This window comes from Biomphalaria glabrata, chromosome 8 (assembly GCF_947242115.1).
Source record: "Biomphalaria glabrata chromosome 8, xgBioGlab47.1, whole genome shotgun sequence".
Lineage (NCBI taxonomy): Eukaryota > Metazoa > Mollusca > Gastropoda > Planorbidae > Biomphalaria > Biomphalaria glabrata.
Window position 1 is genome coordinate 37,790,537 of NC_074718.1, and position 17,519 is coordinate 37,808,055.

The 17,519-nt window shown below is 35.7% G+C and overlaps 1 protein-coding gene across 7 annotated transcripts in view; it reads right to left on the reverse strand.

The window, feature by feature from the left end:
• LOC106078128 (uncharacterized) overlaps window positions 1–17,519 on the reverse strand; it is a 40,460-nt gene that overhangs the window by 8,962 nt on the left and 13,979 nt on the right. For 3 of the 7 annotated variants that reach the window (XM_056039494.1, XM_056039492.1, XM_056039493.1), the window contains one exon: window positions 15,875–16,396. The exons of the other annotated variants lie outside the window; for them this stretch is intronic. In XM_056039494.1, the coding sequence (XP_055895469.1) occupies window positions 16,055–16,396 (342 nt within the window). In that variant the 3' untranslated portion in view covers window positions 15,875–16,054. Of the gene's footprint in view, window positions 1–15,874; window positions 16,397–17,519 lie in introns of those variants that run through there. 7 annotated transcript variants of the gene reach the window in all.

Sequence of the window (17,519 nt, forward strand, 5' to 3'; positions counted from 1 at the left end):
TACCATTTCCTTCAAGTCTAAAAGTCTTTAAAGTCTAACAAAGTAAACATGTTCTGGTGATGTTAAGTCAGTTTTTAGATTTGACATATGCAATAACCAACAACTATTGATAAAATTTCATATACAAGTAATATTTAAAATAAAAATCGAAACTTGATTTATATTTGTATTAAAAGCAATGAAAGGAGCTCATCAGCACGCTGGTTTTTGGTGCAAGAACAAAAACAAAAAAACTAACGATATATTTGGGAAAAAGTTAATTGAGGGAGGGGGGTGACACTCTCAGTTAACCGCACCGGCTGACAAAGATCAGAGTGACCACAGATATCTAGCCTTCAAGAACTGACATCAAATTCTTGACATCTGAAGGTGACGTCCAAAAAAAAAATGCCAACGTATTGAGGTCATATTTTTTTTTAGGTTAATTGAACCTCGTGTGGGTTGTTTTGAAACAGAACTTAGTCGGCATTTTTTTTTCTTCACATCTAGCGTTAGTCAAGGTAAGTTTTACAAGTTTATCTAGGGGAAGATATAATCAATCGGGCTCCCCTGCTCTGCAGGCTACTGTATTAATTAAAAAACAACAGCAAACCCAAGCTACACAATCAACGAACTTTCAATGAGTGGTCAACGATCGTTGAGCAATAACAATATATAATACTAAATACAAATAAATAATAACCATAATGTGCCAATGTGAGTAATAAGTTATTAATGCATGAATAATTATACATGTAACACACCTCACGCACACGATCCATTTTTGTCACACGGTCCGATAACTTCTAGTAGTGCATGACGGAGGATGCAAGGCTCAATCTGATCAAGGCCTGCTCGACCTACCCAAGACCTGGTTCAGGTATGGCTCCAAGAGCGACTCGAAGCAAGCAAGACATCGCAGCCCCAAGTCTAGCACCCAGAAACATAGAGGAAACCTAGATCTAGGAATGCCGCTAAACCAGAAAATTTTATGAATGACACGCGTACCGAAATATCAACCTGATTGATGCCTTTATGTACTTATGTGCCTTTTTAAAGGAGGAAACAGTGGAAACTGTAGCGCAGAAATAGACTACAGCCAGAACGTCTTTTTCACTAAATAAAAAATTAGGAACAAAAGCGTGACACACAATTTTTCTAGAAAACAAAGCACACAAAATATAGACTACTGCATATGTCCTAAAAAAAAACACGATTAATAATAATAATAATAATAATAATAATAATAATAATAATAAAATATGGGAACCTAGGCTTGGAGATTAAGCGTCTATGGAAATTGTCCAAAATAACAATATACCCCATTGTTATATCAACCGAGGGGATAATAACAACTGACCTCACAGACACCTTCAAGGCCCTTAACATTCCTGGGAACATCTTCGTTGCCTGTCAGAGGGCGGTACTGCTGCAGACCTGCCACATCACCAGAAAATTCCTCAGTGGAAACTGTTAAAGGGACTACGATGAATTTTGTTTCTCTTTAGCGAAACTCGACCCTGGCAGCGCCAGAGAATGACTACTCGTTCATTTCTAACATAATAATAATAATAAAGCTTGTTTTCGAGTACATAGAAAATTAGGAATGCAGTATTTCCCGTGTCTACACAGCCCAATCTGTGACCTACATATTTTGCCACAACCAGGGCAAGCATAACCATTGTCGATTAGTGGTCGATTAAGATTTTCTTTTCGCCGTCTGAGTCTCTTCTCGGCAGCGATTTTCTTTAGGTCTCAAAAGTGGCATTTGTGAGTGACCTCCAGATTTCTCGTTAGGAGGCCGCATGCAGCCAGGTGCTCTATTCTATGTCAGCTAAAACAGTTAGGCGATAAGCTAGTCTTTAAAGCGTTTCCGTGCGGCACCTCTGTTACGTCGACCACCTTAAAAAGACAGATTTCGGCATACATTCGTCTCCCATACGGGATACGTTCCCTGCCCAGCGTAACTGTTGGACCATAAGAGGTCCCTCTATACTGTCCATACCAGCGTTCGCAAGGACATCACTGTTTGTAGTGCGGTCTTGCCACCGTATGTCCATGATGGAGCGCAAGCATCTTTGTTGAAAGCGCTCAAGTAGTCTTTCTTGCTTTCTGTATAGTACCCATGTCTAAGATCCATATATAGGGGATGAGAGAACCACCTTCTGGTAGACATTGATTTTTGTAGGCAGGAGGAGCGATTTATTCCGCCAAACTCTCGCATCCAAAAGCGCTACTAGCCCTGGCCAGACGGTTATCAATTTTCATATGCCAAAAAAAAAGATAAAGAAAGAAAGAAATCTTCAAGCGCACGCGACAGCGTTTAATTTTGTTTTCGTTGCAAAGAAACAATTTAAAGAAATTACTTTGTGATAGTTAGCTTTGTGTGTATAATGTAGAGCATTTGTATTGCATCTGTCTCTGATAATTTGAAAAGTTACTTTTGTTTTCGTTTAGTTTTGTCATTTCTTAAAAAAAAAACAAAAAAAAAAACCGGAATTTCACGCCTTTTTCTCGACCTCTTCAATCAAAGATGAACTAAAGTATTTGTTCCAAGCAAAGCCTGAAAAATAGAAAATGTCGCTGCACGACAAAAAAAAAAGACAAACAAGGTTACGAAGTCAGTTTGTGTGGAAACACAAACTCAAAATAAGCCCCGAAGTGGTCCACCTAGAATCTTCACCAGGATTCGAACAAGGAATTTCCGGTTCCAAGTAGGCTACTTTACCCTTCAGCCACATCTTCTCCATATATTCACTTAGCGTACACCTATATATTTTTAAAAAAGTATAATTATTAGCCTTATCCATACATTCAAAATAAATAACATATATATGTAACATGTAATAAAGAGAAACTAAAAAGGATTTATTCTTCTAACAAAATTAGATAAATTGGCAACACGAAGAAAAATAATTCTTGACCTACTTTAAGCTACAATTGTGTACTTAACATTAAGACTTTCCCCTCGAAATAGAAATTAAAAACTCCATTGTCATTAGTCATACAAACTAGAAATAGATCTAGCTAGATCTAGATCTAGTTTTAGATCTAAATCTAGATTCAAGTTCTAAGTCTAGGTGAAGAACTAGATCTAAGTCTTGATCTAGAAATAGATCTAAGTCTAGATCTAGAGTTAGATGCAAGTCTAGATCTAGATCTAACTAGATATAGAATCTTAATATAGAATATTAGGCTACTATATCTAGATAAGAACTCTTATGAATTAAAACGTTTAATCTTAAAATTACTAGACCTAGGCCTTTTGTTACCGGGTAATCTTAATGTGATACTATTGTTTACATAACAAATAAATCTGCACCCCTAAGCTGTCAGAAGATAAGCTATTGCCTTAATAATTAAAATTTTGTTCAAATTATCAATATGGAGCGCTTAAAGGCAGCCTGGAAAACCTACTCCTAGATACCCCCTCCCTCCACTGGTCCACAAATGAGATTGGACCAAAGCGCTCTGAGCATGCAATAAGCATGAAAGTAGCGCTTTATAAAAGCCCTAATTATTATTACATTTATAACATATATATTATAAATATATCTTGTTCTGGCTGACTGCAAAGCTGGAGAGGAGGATCCTAGCAATGGAATTGAGATGCTACAGAAGGATCCTAATTTTAACATTCAAAGACCGCATCACAAACAGCAGCTAGTGGACCCCATGATGATCTGCTAGCTATCGCAAAAAAACGCAAGTTAAAAAACTATGGGCATACTACAAGATTTTCGGGGCTTCCTTCAGAAAACAGTACCAGGCAAAAGAATAAGAGGCAGATAGAGAAAGCGATAGTAGCCTAGCCTCTTAAGCCGGAAGAAGGAAACATCTTATATTTTATGTCTTTGGGTTATAGCCTACCTGTTTCGTATTTGCACCGAAAATTTTTATTTTTTAGAAAGCTTATATCAGCTCCCTGGTATACGTTTTTTACACTTTATTTCTCTAACACCCAATCTTGCATCAAACTGAAATTTCGCACAATTATTTCTTTTAACCTGACAAAAGGATAATTTTTAAAAAATCAACTAATTCAGGGGCGGCGAGCCTTTTGTTCTTGTACGACATTTTTTTTTTCATCTCTTATTTAGATGCGTCACTTAATATTTGACAAGTTTCAGTCCTTAAAAGTTTGATCATTTGTACAAACCGCTATTTGGTCACTTATACACATTTGTATGTTGTAAAATAAGAGTAATGTTCCCCTTTCAGACCTTGCCAATGTAAAGGTCATCTGCTTCTGTGGCCGCCGGTTAAAGAGGGTGTCATGGGGCCAGCATTAGAGATGGTGGACTCAGACACTCCTAAAGATCCCCAAGTTAAAAACAGTCTTTACAAGGATTCGAACAGGGGACCCCGGTACTGAAGCCAAGTTCTTTACCGCTCAGGCATAGAGCTCTAACACTTAAATTAAGAGTTTTTATTCGAAAATACATTCCTTTTTTTTATTTTATTCATTCTTTACTAAGAACTAATCACGATCAAATTAATTTTACATTACATTACATCTTGTATGTATCGAAGTCATACAGTATAACATCAAAATTTCTGTTTCCCACATAAATCACGCACAATAGCAAGAATTATACAATGTTTCAATATATCTTCGAGAATTGTTGATCTTAAGTATTTCTTCGTTAGTTTGAGGCTCGAGAAGCTTCTTTCACCAGATGCCACAGTTACGAGTATTGTATAATGCCTTTTTTTTTTCTTGCGCGTAGGATTGGTGTTTTCCATATTGAATGACACGCCAAATTGAAAATTGTGTCTATGTTTCAGTACATTTTAATGAGTTTTCAAAAGATTTCAATAATTTCAGGAAATTTATTGGAGCTCCTTGTAAATCAGGAAACGAGGGATGAAAGTGCGGGGCCCACTGCGGTCGCATATGTTGCAGTGGCCTAAGTCCGGCCCTGGTTGTATTAATTAATGTGGGTAATTCACAAATTAAATAATGGAATATATCTAGAATAACAATAAAAAAAAAAACAACAACATTTATACAAATAAAAAATAGGGGGACGACCTGAATATGAACTCATGTCTCAAGCCTTCTCAAGCTTCTCAAACTAACACGATAACCTCTCTGTTAGTGGAGAGCTTATGTACATAGAAGATTGTATATAGTTATCTAAGGTTTCTATAGTCCCGACCTATTTCTCATGTTGTGTTCATTAAGACTCAGACCACGACCTATAAAGGAGACTAATTCAGCTTAAACCAGCAAAGCATCAGATCTAGTAAGAACGAGTTTATTCTGGGTCGCAGGCTTTAGAGAAGGTAGATCTACAACAAATATGATTTTCTCCTTGACAACACCGTAACTACTCTGCTCTTGAAGAGCTCATGAACATGGAAGATTGTAAAGTTATCTATTGTTTCTACAGTCTCGTCCTATTTTTTTTTGTTGTGTTCACTAAGACTCAGACGACGACCTATAATGGGGACTAACTCAGTTTATACCCCCACTTGTCGAGTACAATTTCTTTTCCTTGTTCCTCTTCAGCCATATCATTGAAACTACTCATCATTTTTTTTTTTTTTTTTTTTTGCAGAACTGACTTAACCTTGAAATTATCATCGATACCTCTAAAAACAAAAAGCTTAAATAGGTAACATAAAAAATGTCCAAGGCTGATTAGTCTTAGTCCAAGGTCTGATTAACATTATAAACAAGCGGGTGATTTGGGCGTCGTAATAGCTAGTAAATTGAATTCCTGTTTAACTTTTGTTTTTTTTAGAAATTGGTTATAATCATTTTTTTTCGAACAGGCATGCTTTTCCTTGATTTTTTCTCGAGCCAGGGGGTGAAATGCGTCGCTTGTAATTGTGCAATGCGTCACTTTGGTGCATACATCACAGGTTGGTTACCAATGAATTAGTTAATTAACTAAGAGTAATTACTAAATTAATTTTGTTTTGTTATCTTGAACAAGGGGAAGAAATTTTACTTGACTGATAAGGTGGTATATTTTGTAGAGAGAAAAGTTTGATAATTATAGAATCAATTTTCATAAGCACTCCCATAGCACAATGGTTAATGTAATGGCATTAGAAGGCTTTTCTCTCGAGATCGAATTCTGGTTGCTCATCTTTTTTTTTTTACAACTTCATTAATAAAAAAAAAACATCACCCAGATACCCCCTTAAGCTTTCTCCACTTTTTCCAACTGGTCTAGAAAAGTTATGGGAACTTTACAAGTTTAATTACATGCCTGATCCAAATAATATTAAGAATAATGCTCCTCACTCTTCATTGCAAAAACTAAAAAACTAATGGCTAAAAACGCCTCGGTCTCAAATGTGTATCCCGCGGCCTTCGTGTTATAATAAATGAAAAACTGTCATACAATCGCCATATTGATGAAACTATTTAAAAATTTAACAAAGCATTAGGGTTTATTAAATGAAATTCATATAAATCAAATAACAACATAAAACTAAAATGTTTAAACTTTGGTTAGGCCAATAATAAAATTTGCATCCTCTGTTTGGGACATCTCAACTCAAGAAAACATGAAGAAACTGTAACAGACATAAAATAGAATAGTGAGATTCATAACAAACGAATATTCACATTGAACTAGAGTAACACCTTTAGTAAAATCACTAAATTTAGAAAGCCTTCAGGAGAGAAGACCCAAAAGTAAAGTAGAGATTATATATAACACACTGAACCACAGGGTCATTTTTTTAAACTCAGCAGAACGATGTACAACAGTCGGAAGAATTTCGACCATTCTGACACAGGTCAAGAATATTCACTGTTTTAAAATATCTTTTTTTTCAAAAATATACATACGCCTCTCCCGCAAACGGTATACCTTGTAACAGGTCCTAATTAAGAAGATTAAACGACGTCTCGTGATTCAAATGTGTGCTTTTTTTTTTTTTAAATTGTTTACAATGACACATACGTTAACTTTTCGAGTGATTCGAGCAATGCACAGATTTACCAATGCGGTAGACCCATCAATTCCAAGGGCTATTTTTTACCTTTATATTTTATTATAACCATTGCTACTTTTTTAAAATAAAGTTTGACGGGCGCGACATGGCCTAAAGTGTGCCGATGTTCCCAAAAACTCAAACTCAATAAAGTTTGTAGCAATAGAAAATGCATTATAGGTCGAAACGGTGTCTTTGCATAGATTATGCACGATTCACAAACTTTCTCTATATCTGATAATTCTTCTTCAAAGTTATCGACCATATAATTGCATCGATATCGGAATGTACACGTCAAAGCAATCGATTACCTTGCCTTGCTCTGAAAATGTATCATGGGCGTAGACAAAAATTTTTTCAGGGGGGGGGGTGGGGATTGTATTCCATTGCACACACACACACATATAACAGATATATGTATAATCAGTAGCGGCCTTAAAGGGTGGCAAGTGGGGCAAATTTAATAGGCCCTGCGCCTGAGATCGGAGATTTTATTGTCACCAACTTTGAAAACCAAATCAGTTCTCATAAACTAGGACTTGTTACTCAATATATTTTTCCAGTATATTTATGATAGCAATTACCATTTAAAATCTAAACATACATTTCTTTTTGGTTTCGAAATACCGTTCAGTTTCGGTAAAGACATCATCAAATGACCTTATGAGTCTAAGAGGCTATTATCGTTTAACAGTTCACAATAAAAACACATAGGTGTAAGTAACCAATTCAAATCGTATATTTCGAATATAAACATCGACGTCTTGCGGATTTTATTATAAAAATGAGTAGTGATAAAGTTTGAACTACTGTTTGGATTATGAATATTGTATTTGAATGAGTCATTTATAACATTTGTAGTAACATAAATGCAACTTTTGAAAATTAGATTAGATTTTTTTTTGAAAATTAACATTAATAAACAAATATGCAATGTTTTCCTGACTTTCGCTGGTGATACGTTCAAAGACCGCACGCACAAAGTTCAGATTTTCGCGGTATTTAATTTCATAAGCATACACTATTTTCAAATAAGGACAATATCACAAAACATCCCCAAATACTTAAAACCTCAAGATAACCATTTCCCATTTCATTAATAACTTTTACATGCTGTCCCTTTTAAAAACTCATTCAATGTTAAATAATTTTTTTTAAGTGTCTTACAGCGCTATTATGTCGCATTACGGTATAAAGAATTGGTACGTATACAGTTAAATATACTGTTAATTTAGTCTGCATTGGAAAAAAAAAGAATTCCTTATTTGGTACTGTAACCTAGCCTGTATTGAATCAGTTGATGTGCTTGTACAGTTTTTTCGGCCAATCAGCTTCCAGAAATTTTGGCGATGACGTATTAAATAGTTTGTTTTTTTTTCCCAATAGGCTACTGTGCATAAAAATCGTTTGGTTTTGGAAAAACCCGTGTCACCTGTAAAAAAAAAAAAATGTAATTGAAAACCTGTCTATACCCCTGCGAGTCTGCGAAAGTGTATGGACCCCTGAAACTCTTATGCACTCTTTGTTCTTATAGAACGTCGAATTGGCTTGATTTTGCAGAGTGAGAGAGGAGATAAAAATATAAGTAGTGCGCGAGTGTTTTTTTTTTTTTTTTTTTTATTAACGAAGAACAATTAAAATGCTGTATATAATGTACTTACGTAATATAGCTACGTAATGTTATATGTTATGTAGTAAAATCTTTGCCAACAGTTTAGAGGTGGACAAACAGTATTGTTATTGTTACAGCGCTAGAGATCGATGAGCCCGTTAACTTGATGAGTTTACGATTTATATATATATATATATATATATATATATATATATATATGTCTTTCTCTCTCTCTCTCTCTCTCTCTCTATATATATATATATATATATATATATATATATATATATATCATGGGCCTATCCAGGGGGTGGGGTTCTTGGGGTTCAACCCCCCCCCAAAATGAAATCCCCCCCCCGCATGGGCCTATCCAGGGGGTGGGGTTCTTGGGGTTCAACCCCCCCCCCCAAAATGAAATCCCCCCCCCGCAGGGGGGGAACGGAATTAAGTGACTGATTTTTGCTTTCATTTTATTTATTTTAGGTGAAATTTTAATACTAAATCATCACTTACCACAGCACAGCCGAGGCAGTTTTGAGTTAAAAACCCTCTACCAGGGGGTTTTGAGTTAAAATCCCCCTACCAGGGGTTTTAAGATTTAAAAAACACCTATCAGGGGGTTTTGAGATACAAATCCCTCTACCAGGGGGCTTTGAGTTTAAAACCCCCTTCAGGGAGTTTTGAATTTTAACCCCCCCTACCAGAGGTTTTTGCAGTTAAATCCCCCTCTTCTATAAAACAAAACAAAAAAAAAATGCAAACAACAATCCCCAAATTCCAATACCACAGTTGAGGAAGATTTTGATTTTAAAACCCCCTCCAAAATTTACGATAAACCCCATCTTCAATATAAAAAAAGCGAATTACACACTCAAAATTCTATGAGCGTAGCCAAAGGGGTTTTGAGTTTAAATCCCCTCCTCTCCAGTTGGGGTTTGAAGCTAAAAAGTACCTCGTCAATATAAAAAAAAAGCAAATTACACACTCAAAATTCTATGAGCGTAGCCAAAGGGGTTTTGAGTTTAAATCCCCCTCCCCAGATGGCTTTTTCTTAAAAGTTTAAAACCCCTCCAGATGGTTTTGAGTTTAAAATTCCCCTACAGAGCGTTTAGAGTTGAAATCCTCTCTTCAATATTATTTTAAAGCAAACTACAGTCACCAAATTCTATGATCGTAGCTAAATGGGGTTTTGAATTAAAAACAAAACAAAAAAACTCCAGAGATTTCTTAGTTTAAAACCCCTCAACAGATGATTTGACGAAAAAACTTTCCTTTTCGATATAAAATCTAAAGCGAAATAGAGGCATGCAATTCCAAGAGCGTAGTCAAGAAAGGTTACATATTTCTACCTGTGGCTTGGGCTCCATTAATAAAGTGTGAATAGTCTTCTGCCGAATTTGAAAATCATTAAATGTGTCTCAACAAAGATGACTAAGACAGATTTTAGGAGTCAGTCATAGAGATCAGGTCTAAATCAAAGAAATCATATGCCGAACTGGGAGTCGAATCATTTGTAAGGTTGTGACCGATCGTCGCATGAGGTTTTGCGGGACATGTTCTCACACAAAATGAATTACGCAAAATAAGAGTTGCGGAAACAGCTTGACGGAAAATGCGCCGAACGGCGCGAGAGGGTCTAAGTCAGTAAGAATAGTACATTAGGTTTTTGAAATAAACTTTTTAATAGCAAGATAGCAATAGCAATAGCACTGTAGATACCTCATAATATGCATTTTGTTGGCTTTCAATACCAGAAATAGTGCTCGGCGGCGGGGCTTCGCCCCGCACTGGGGGAGCGCTGCGAACTCCCCCAGACATCTTGCTAGCAAGGGCGGGGAGTCTACAATAAACAATAAACGTCTTCCGAAAGGGTCAGAATGTAATAAAGATTAATTATGTACACACACACACACACACACATATATATATATATATATATAAATATATATATATAATTTTTTTCCGCGGGGGGGTCAGGGGGGAATTCCCCCCCCCCAAAAAAAAAACCCTCCCCGAAAAAAAATCCTGGCTACGATATATATATATATATATATATATATATATATATATATATATATATATATATATATATATATATATATATATATATATATATACTAGCCTGACATTACCCGCGGCCTGCGGGTCTAAGTTTGTGTTTACTAATCTAGTGGATTGGATTTAGAATTATGTTAAACTTAGCTAATGATCCTTTCAAGTTTTTTCTCTTTCGCTACGAAAATAAAATAAGTTTTACGCAAATGGGTTTACCCGAAGCCGATACATACATATCTATTAAAAACGAAAAATGCGATAGATTAATAGTACAATTAAAACGGGTTTACCGTTTTAGTACGTGATTCATGAATGAATATAGGCCTTTCTAAACGAATGTATTAAAAGTACTTTAGAAAAACAAATTTGAATGTTAATTTGATTAAAATATGAAATGAATGGACTATAATTAGTATGTTTGTGTGTTAAAGAATAAAACTATCTTTGCGAAAGAAGTTTTATTATCTTAGAGTTTTAGACCTAGGACCTAGGAATAGACTCAGTAGAGAGATGTGTTAATGTGTAACCATTTGGTAATGTCTAATGAAAGAATGTGCATCGGGATATCTAAATTCGCAGATATAAATAACGAATTAATGTAAAAATGCTTTTGAAACACAAATTTGAAGGTTAATTTTATTAAATAATGAAATCAAAAGACTATATTTTGTATTTTTATGTGTCACAAAATTAAAAAAAAACAACAACAATAAGTGCAAAGTTTAGTTCTTAAAATTAGATCTAGATCAAAATCCTTTCGATTTTTTCTCATGTCAACATAGTAAACAATAGTAAACATGGCCTAGATCAATAAAACAATATAGCTGTAATAAAGTTGGTCTTTTTTTTTTTTTGAGGGTCTTAATTTTGTTTAATGGCCACAATACATACACTACGGTCTAAGTTGGTACCCAAGGAACATTTCAGCCAAGTTTTATCAAGATTGGTCAAGCAATTTTTATTTCTATACGGGGACATACATACATACGTACATGCGCCAAACATTCTACTTTAAAGTATATATATATATATATATATAAAGAGAGAGAGAGAGAGAGAGACTTTATACTAGCCCACGGCCCCTGCTCACTGCTAAGGCCGCACCTGTCTATAATTATCAATTCATCCAATTCCTTAATATTTTCGGACGTCTTTTGTAAGATATCCTTGAATATGATCTGGAGTTAGTGAACGGACAATAATTCCCTTGCCAGTTAGGGGGTGTGGAAAAGCGCTGCGAAGTCATCCAGCGGGGATCCGTCGCCAAGCAATATCTCCTGTAGTTTAAAATTTAAAAAAATGCATATTCTGGGTTGTCTACATCGCAATATATTGGGGGGGGGGGGATGAGAAAAAATCTCCCTTCAAAACATTCCCCGAAAAAAATCCTGGCTTCTCCTGTGTAGAAAGACAGTTTTTCCCCATAGCGCAATTCCACTAACTCAATGTATGAGTCTGTCACACCTTTGTAAGGTACCACTACCTGCTCGATCGATAATTGCTCTTCTCCTGCTCTCTCTCTCTCTCTCTTTCACCATTTATTTTTAGAGCGTCTCCACTCTCCTGGTATGTGGACATGGAAAAAAAAGGAGGGGGTGAAGAGAGACTTCACACTCTTCTGATAAGACTATCTTTTAGACCAGTGGTTTTAACGGGGGGCGCTATCGCCCCCTTGAGGGCGTCTTCGAAATTTTGGGGGCGATGGAAGCCAAAGGGGCGGGAAGGGGGCGCTGTACACAATAGGGGGCGGTAAGAGGGCGGTGGGCACAAAGGGGGACAGAGGAAACTAAAGGTGCACTGAAACAAAACAAATAAAAAAAATTCTGAAAATTAAAGCTAGCAAACTATATACAAATTATAATTAGCTTGCTTCTAATTTAATGTTAGAAATTGAGTTCGGGAATCCCATATTCTATTTTTAAATTCTTACTCTTTTGCTGAAATTGTACGGTATTTAGTGTCCTTAGATCTTGCGCGCATAAACGTTCGTGATTTGATAAACAAACTATGTAATACACCTTTTAGATTATAGGTTATCTACACATGTTAATATATTGATATGTAAATGTTTATTAAGAAAAACGTTAAAGTTAACATTCAAATAGAATAATTTAATCTTTTTTAAAACAAAAACATTGACAAAGTGTTATAAAACCTCGCTGGCATGTAATGGAATATTGCAAACAGTTTTAGTGAATACGTACCTGAAATAGTGCTTGGCGGAGGGGTTTCGTCCCGCGCTGGGGGAGCTCTGAGACCCCATTGCTGTCGTAGGCCGGGAGTCTACGAATTTTCCACTAACTCTGGGTAGAACCGATTCTAGGGTAAAATAAACGTTTTACGAAATAATGAAGAGTCAGAATGTCATAAAGATTAATTACACACACACACGCGCGCGCGCACACACACACACACACACACACCCCAAAATAAAATCCTGGTTACCCTCATGATACATATATAGATACACTTCTCACAGGTTCAGTAGGCTCAATGCAGTTGCTTTTTTTACAAAAAAAAAAAACAACAACAATAAACCCGTAGACCTATATATAAATATGCCAAGGCCTTTAACGCACATGGTCCATCAATAAGTATATATATAAAAGTTAAAGAAAAAAAAAGAAATGCTTACTATTGCGCTTTGACGTCTTAAGAAATTTGTCGTTGCATTTTCATTTAATTTTTAATGGGAAAAGGAAGCCTGAGTTGTGAAATGTATGTGTTTCCCGGTCTATTTACAAGCATTCTATCTTGGTTTTATTTGGGTTTTATTTGGCTGATGCATCTAGGGTTTTAAAAATCGTAGTACCCAAAGATACATCTCCTATCCCATGGAGAAAAAAGTCAGTTTTTATAGATCTAGCAGTGAACTTTGGTTTAAGAGAGTTTCACTTGTCGAAAACGGTGCATACATACGTAGTATTGATCAGGAATTTGAGTAGTAAACATTAAAATAACAAAAAGCTCGGACTAGATCTATAAGGTTAGATGTTTAATGTTCTTGATGAGAGATTTCTATAAATCAAAAAAGAACATAAAACTAAAATATTATTTAACCATGGTTCGGCCAATAATAGAAATGCATTCTCTGTTTGGGACCCCTCAACTCAAGAAAACATTAAGAAACTGGAACAGACACAAAATAGAGCAGTGAGATTCATAACAAACGAATATTCACATTTCATAAGTTTAACATCACTAAATTTAGAAAGCCTTCAGGATAGAAGACTCAAAAGTAAAATAACAATTATACATAAAACACTGAACCATAATCTTTAAATAAATGAAATATATATATAAAAAAATTAATAAAATACTAAACAAGACCGAGAGATAAAGGCACATTCCTAATTCTATTTGCCAGGACAAATTTGTAGAAATGCTCAATCTTCCCTAGTTCTATTAGAAAATGGAATGGGTTGCCTGAGCTAGCCAGGGAAACCAATGACTTTGCAAAATTTAAGTCATTGGTAATAAATAATATGACTAGACTAGATTAACATAGGAACACGCGCAGGACGTAATTATGTTCTTTTTTTTTTAAATAACGTCTGTATTTTATAAGATTAGCAAATAAGATACGCTCATGAAGTTTTTGACATCTCCTGTCCACTTTATGGATATATTGTTGGGTGCACAGGCAAGATCTGGAGTAATAGACATTAACCCGACTATTGAGAAAAAAGTAGATTATTCCTCAGGTTTATTTATCAAGTTAAGGTAAAATATTTTTCTGCTTGAATTTCTTCTATTTTTTCTTCCCTGTCGTTGAGGGAAGGGTATCTCCAACTCTGAAAGACTAATTAATTTGTTTGTTCAGAAAGGCTGTACTTTTTGAAAGACGGCCCCTGGTATCCAGTCATACATGTAATACTATGATATGCATCTCTATCGCTTGAGATAACACCGCCTGATTTGTTAACTTTTCTATCTGTTCAAGATCTGTATTACCAAAACTGATGGGGGTACTGGGTATGCATAAGTTTGAGGGAATCTTTAACCGTCATCTCGTGTATACATTTAATTGTATTGAATCAAAGTAATGCTATGTCGTCTGCAAAATCCAACCCGGTTTGTTTACGAAAACTATTCTCGGATGTAACGATCAATGTCTTATTTTACATCTTAATTTTTTTTATTTTTTTTAGGGGTGAGATTTTTTTTCCTGGGGGGTGGGGGAGTGACACCCCTAGCTTACCGCACTTGGTGGAAAAATTGTAGACTCCCCGGCAGCAGAAGGGTCTGAGGCGAAGCCCCGCCGCCAAGCACTATTCCCGGTATTGAAAGCCAAGAAAATGCACATTGAGGTATCTACATGCATTATCCTGATATTCAAAAGTTTTATTTCAAAAACCTAATTTGCTTTCTTACTGGGCTGAAAGCCGCTTCCACAAAAATCTGTCACTGGCTATGTCTGAAGCCTCTTCCCACCTGCTCTGAGGACTTCGATGAAAGTGTGGTGCCAAGTTGTACTAGGATGTCAAACTGGGAGTCGACCTTTTGGTAAGGTTGTGACAGAGCGTCGCATGAGGTTTGCGGGACATGTTCTCCGACAAAATGAATTACGCATACCAAGAGTTGAGATGACATAGAGGCCATTACGAGAAAAGCGCAAAAAGGGTGTACCCTAGAACAACATGGCGCCACATGATCCCTGGGGGGGGGGGGGAATTTCATTTGGAAGGGGGGGTTTGAACCCCACCCCCTGGCTACGCCCATGCTCTTTTAGGTCTTTTTCCCCTGCCTTGTCTAATACAGGTGTAGCCTCTAATGGAGAATAATAGGTAACTACTAAAATGAGTTTCTTGGATACAAGCTGCATCTATTTATTTCTCATGTAGAAATATTTTTAGAACTTTTTTTTTCTTTAGGATGCCCTCTGTATTTCATGGAAGGGTTTATCGACTTGAAGCATTGGAGAGTAGGCAAGTAGTTTTACTTTAAGGTTTTTGTCCACCCAGCTAACGTCAAGTACCCAATAAATGGTCAATGTTTTTATTTTAAAAAACTGTTATCGAGGAGAGTTGAAAGGTCTCGTTACTAAATAAGAAAGAAGGATGACTGTCAATTTAAATAAAAACCTTAAGCTTAACACAAATGCAATAGAACAAATTAAAAATTATGTAAAAGAAGAAATGAAAAACGAAAGAAAAGTAGGCAAACAAAAATTGTAAAGCGCAAAATTAAATAAAATTAGACTTTCGTGGACAAAAACTTTTTCTTTGATAAAAGAAAAATTACTTAAAAGAAAAATAAATAACATAACTCTCATTTATGCTGCACAAATATTGTTATTCAAAATTTAGCATAGTTTCAATTATCAAAAGTAAGTAAACAAAGATGCCATATATTTAGTCTATCTGTTTTCAAATGCTTTTATGCAAAATACTCTTCTGAATTTACTAAAACGCAGTATTTTTGAAACAAGAAACAAAACTGTCCTGATCATACTTAATCAGTTACAAATGTTTTACAGATATAAATAGAGAGAAGCATAGTCAAACTTTGCTTCATAGAGACCACATTGCTGAAGTAGCCTTTCTCTGGGGCTCGAATCACAATATTAAGCTGCTTTTTCGCGAGCTCTTTACCGTTTTTGTCCGTCACGCCACAAAAAAGGGTAGTTCCATTATCGCTATCCTCAAAACTTTTGTGAATCACGGAACTATGAATTGGGCATACTGGCGTACCGTCGGATCGTACTTTAGGATAATATAAAGCATCATATCCAAAGATTTTGCCAACCACCAAGTGTCTTTGGAATTTCCAATCAATTTTTATGTCAGGTGGTCCCTGGTAAAATATAAAATTACATCACATGCAAGAGAAATTAGAATTAAGTAAAATTAACATTAATATTATTACGATATTATGAAAGTGAGCAGGTTGTCATGGCTACAGAGCTGCGTAAAAACAAAATGTAATGTCTGCAAATCAAGGTGTCACGGAATGTAAGGGTTCAAGGTCATATAGCATGAAGGGCCCAGTCTGGGTAGGGAAATGGATAATAAGTGGGGAAACATGAAATGGTTTCAGAAAAAAACAAAGATTGCAACGGATATCAAACCATGCATTATCGGTTTCGGGGAACCTCAGCGACTATAGTCAATGTATACGAGTTTAATTGTACGGTGCATTTATGCATTGTGTATATTGTTTGAGTGATCAGAAATTGACTCTTGGGATACAACATGAAATAAAATAAACGCGTAACAAAAACTTATTCAAACGCAATTTCTAATCAACAAAGACCCATCTTTACATCTAAGGCATCTGCCTATTTCTGCATATATAAATATTTCTTTAGAAAAGTTTAAGAGTTGTTGAAATTGGTTTTATATCTGGTCAACTCATTGACTCATCTTTTCTTCAATCAGTGGCGCATCACAGTTTTAGTGTATTTCATTTGGAAATTTGGGTTTAAAAAGGTCAAAAAAAAACTTTAATAGTAAAAGTCAGGGTGTTCCTTTAATATAATTTTTATTTTTTTTTCTAAAAGAATTGTAAAAATCCATCACCAACCAGGGGGGGGGGACGAAGGCTGAGTGGATAAGCGCTTGGCTTCCAAACCTGGGGTTTTGTGTTCAAATCTGGATGAAGACTGTGATTTTGAGTTTCTGGATCATAGCGCCCTCCCCCCTAAGTCCACCCAACTATAATGGGTACGCGAATTTAGTTGGGTAAAGAAAAGACAGCCTTAATATCATCTGCCCTATAGGTCACATGGTCTGAAAAGGAAATTTTATCACCAGATGCAGCCTGATCATACTTAATCAGATACATGTTTTCAAAAGTTTCGGAATGAATGAGGAGAGGTCTACCCTAACAAATTAAAACACAAATTAAAACCTTTTAAATGTTTCGAATAACCAATAGATGGTGGGAGAGACAACTAGTCTTAAGGCTTCCAGCCCTC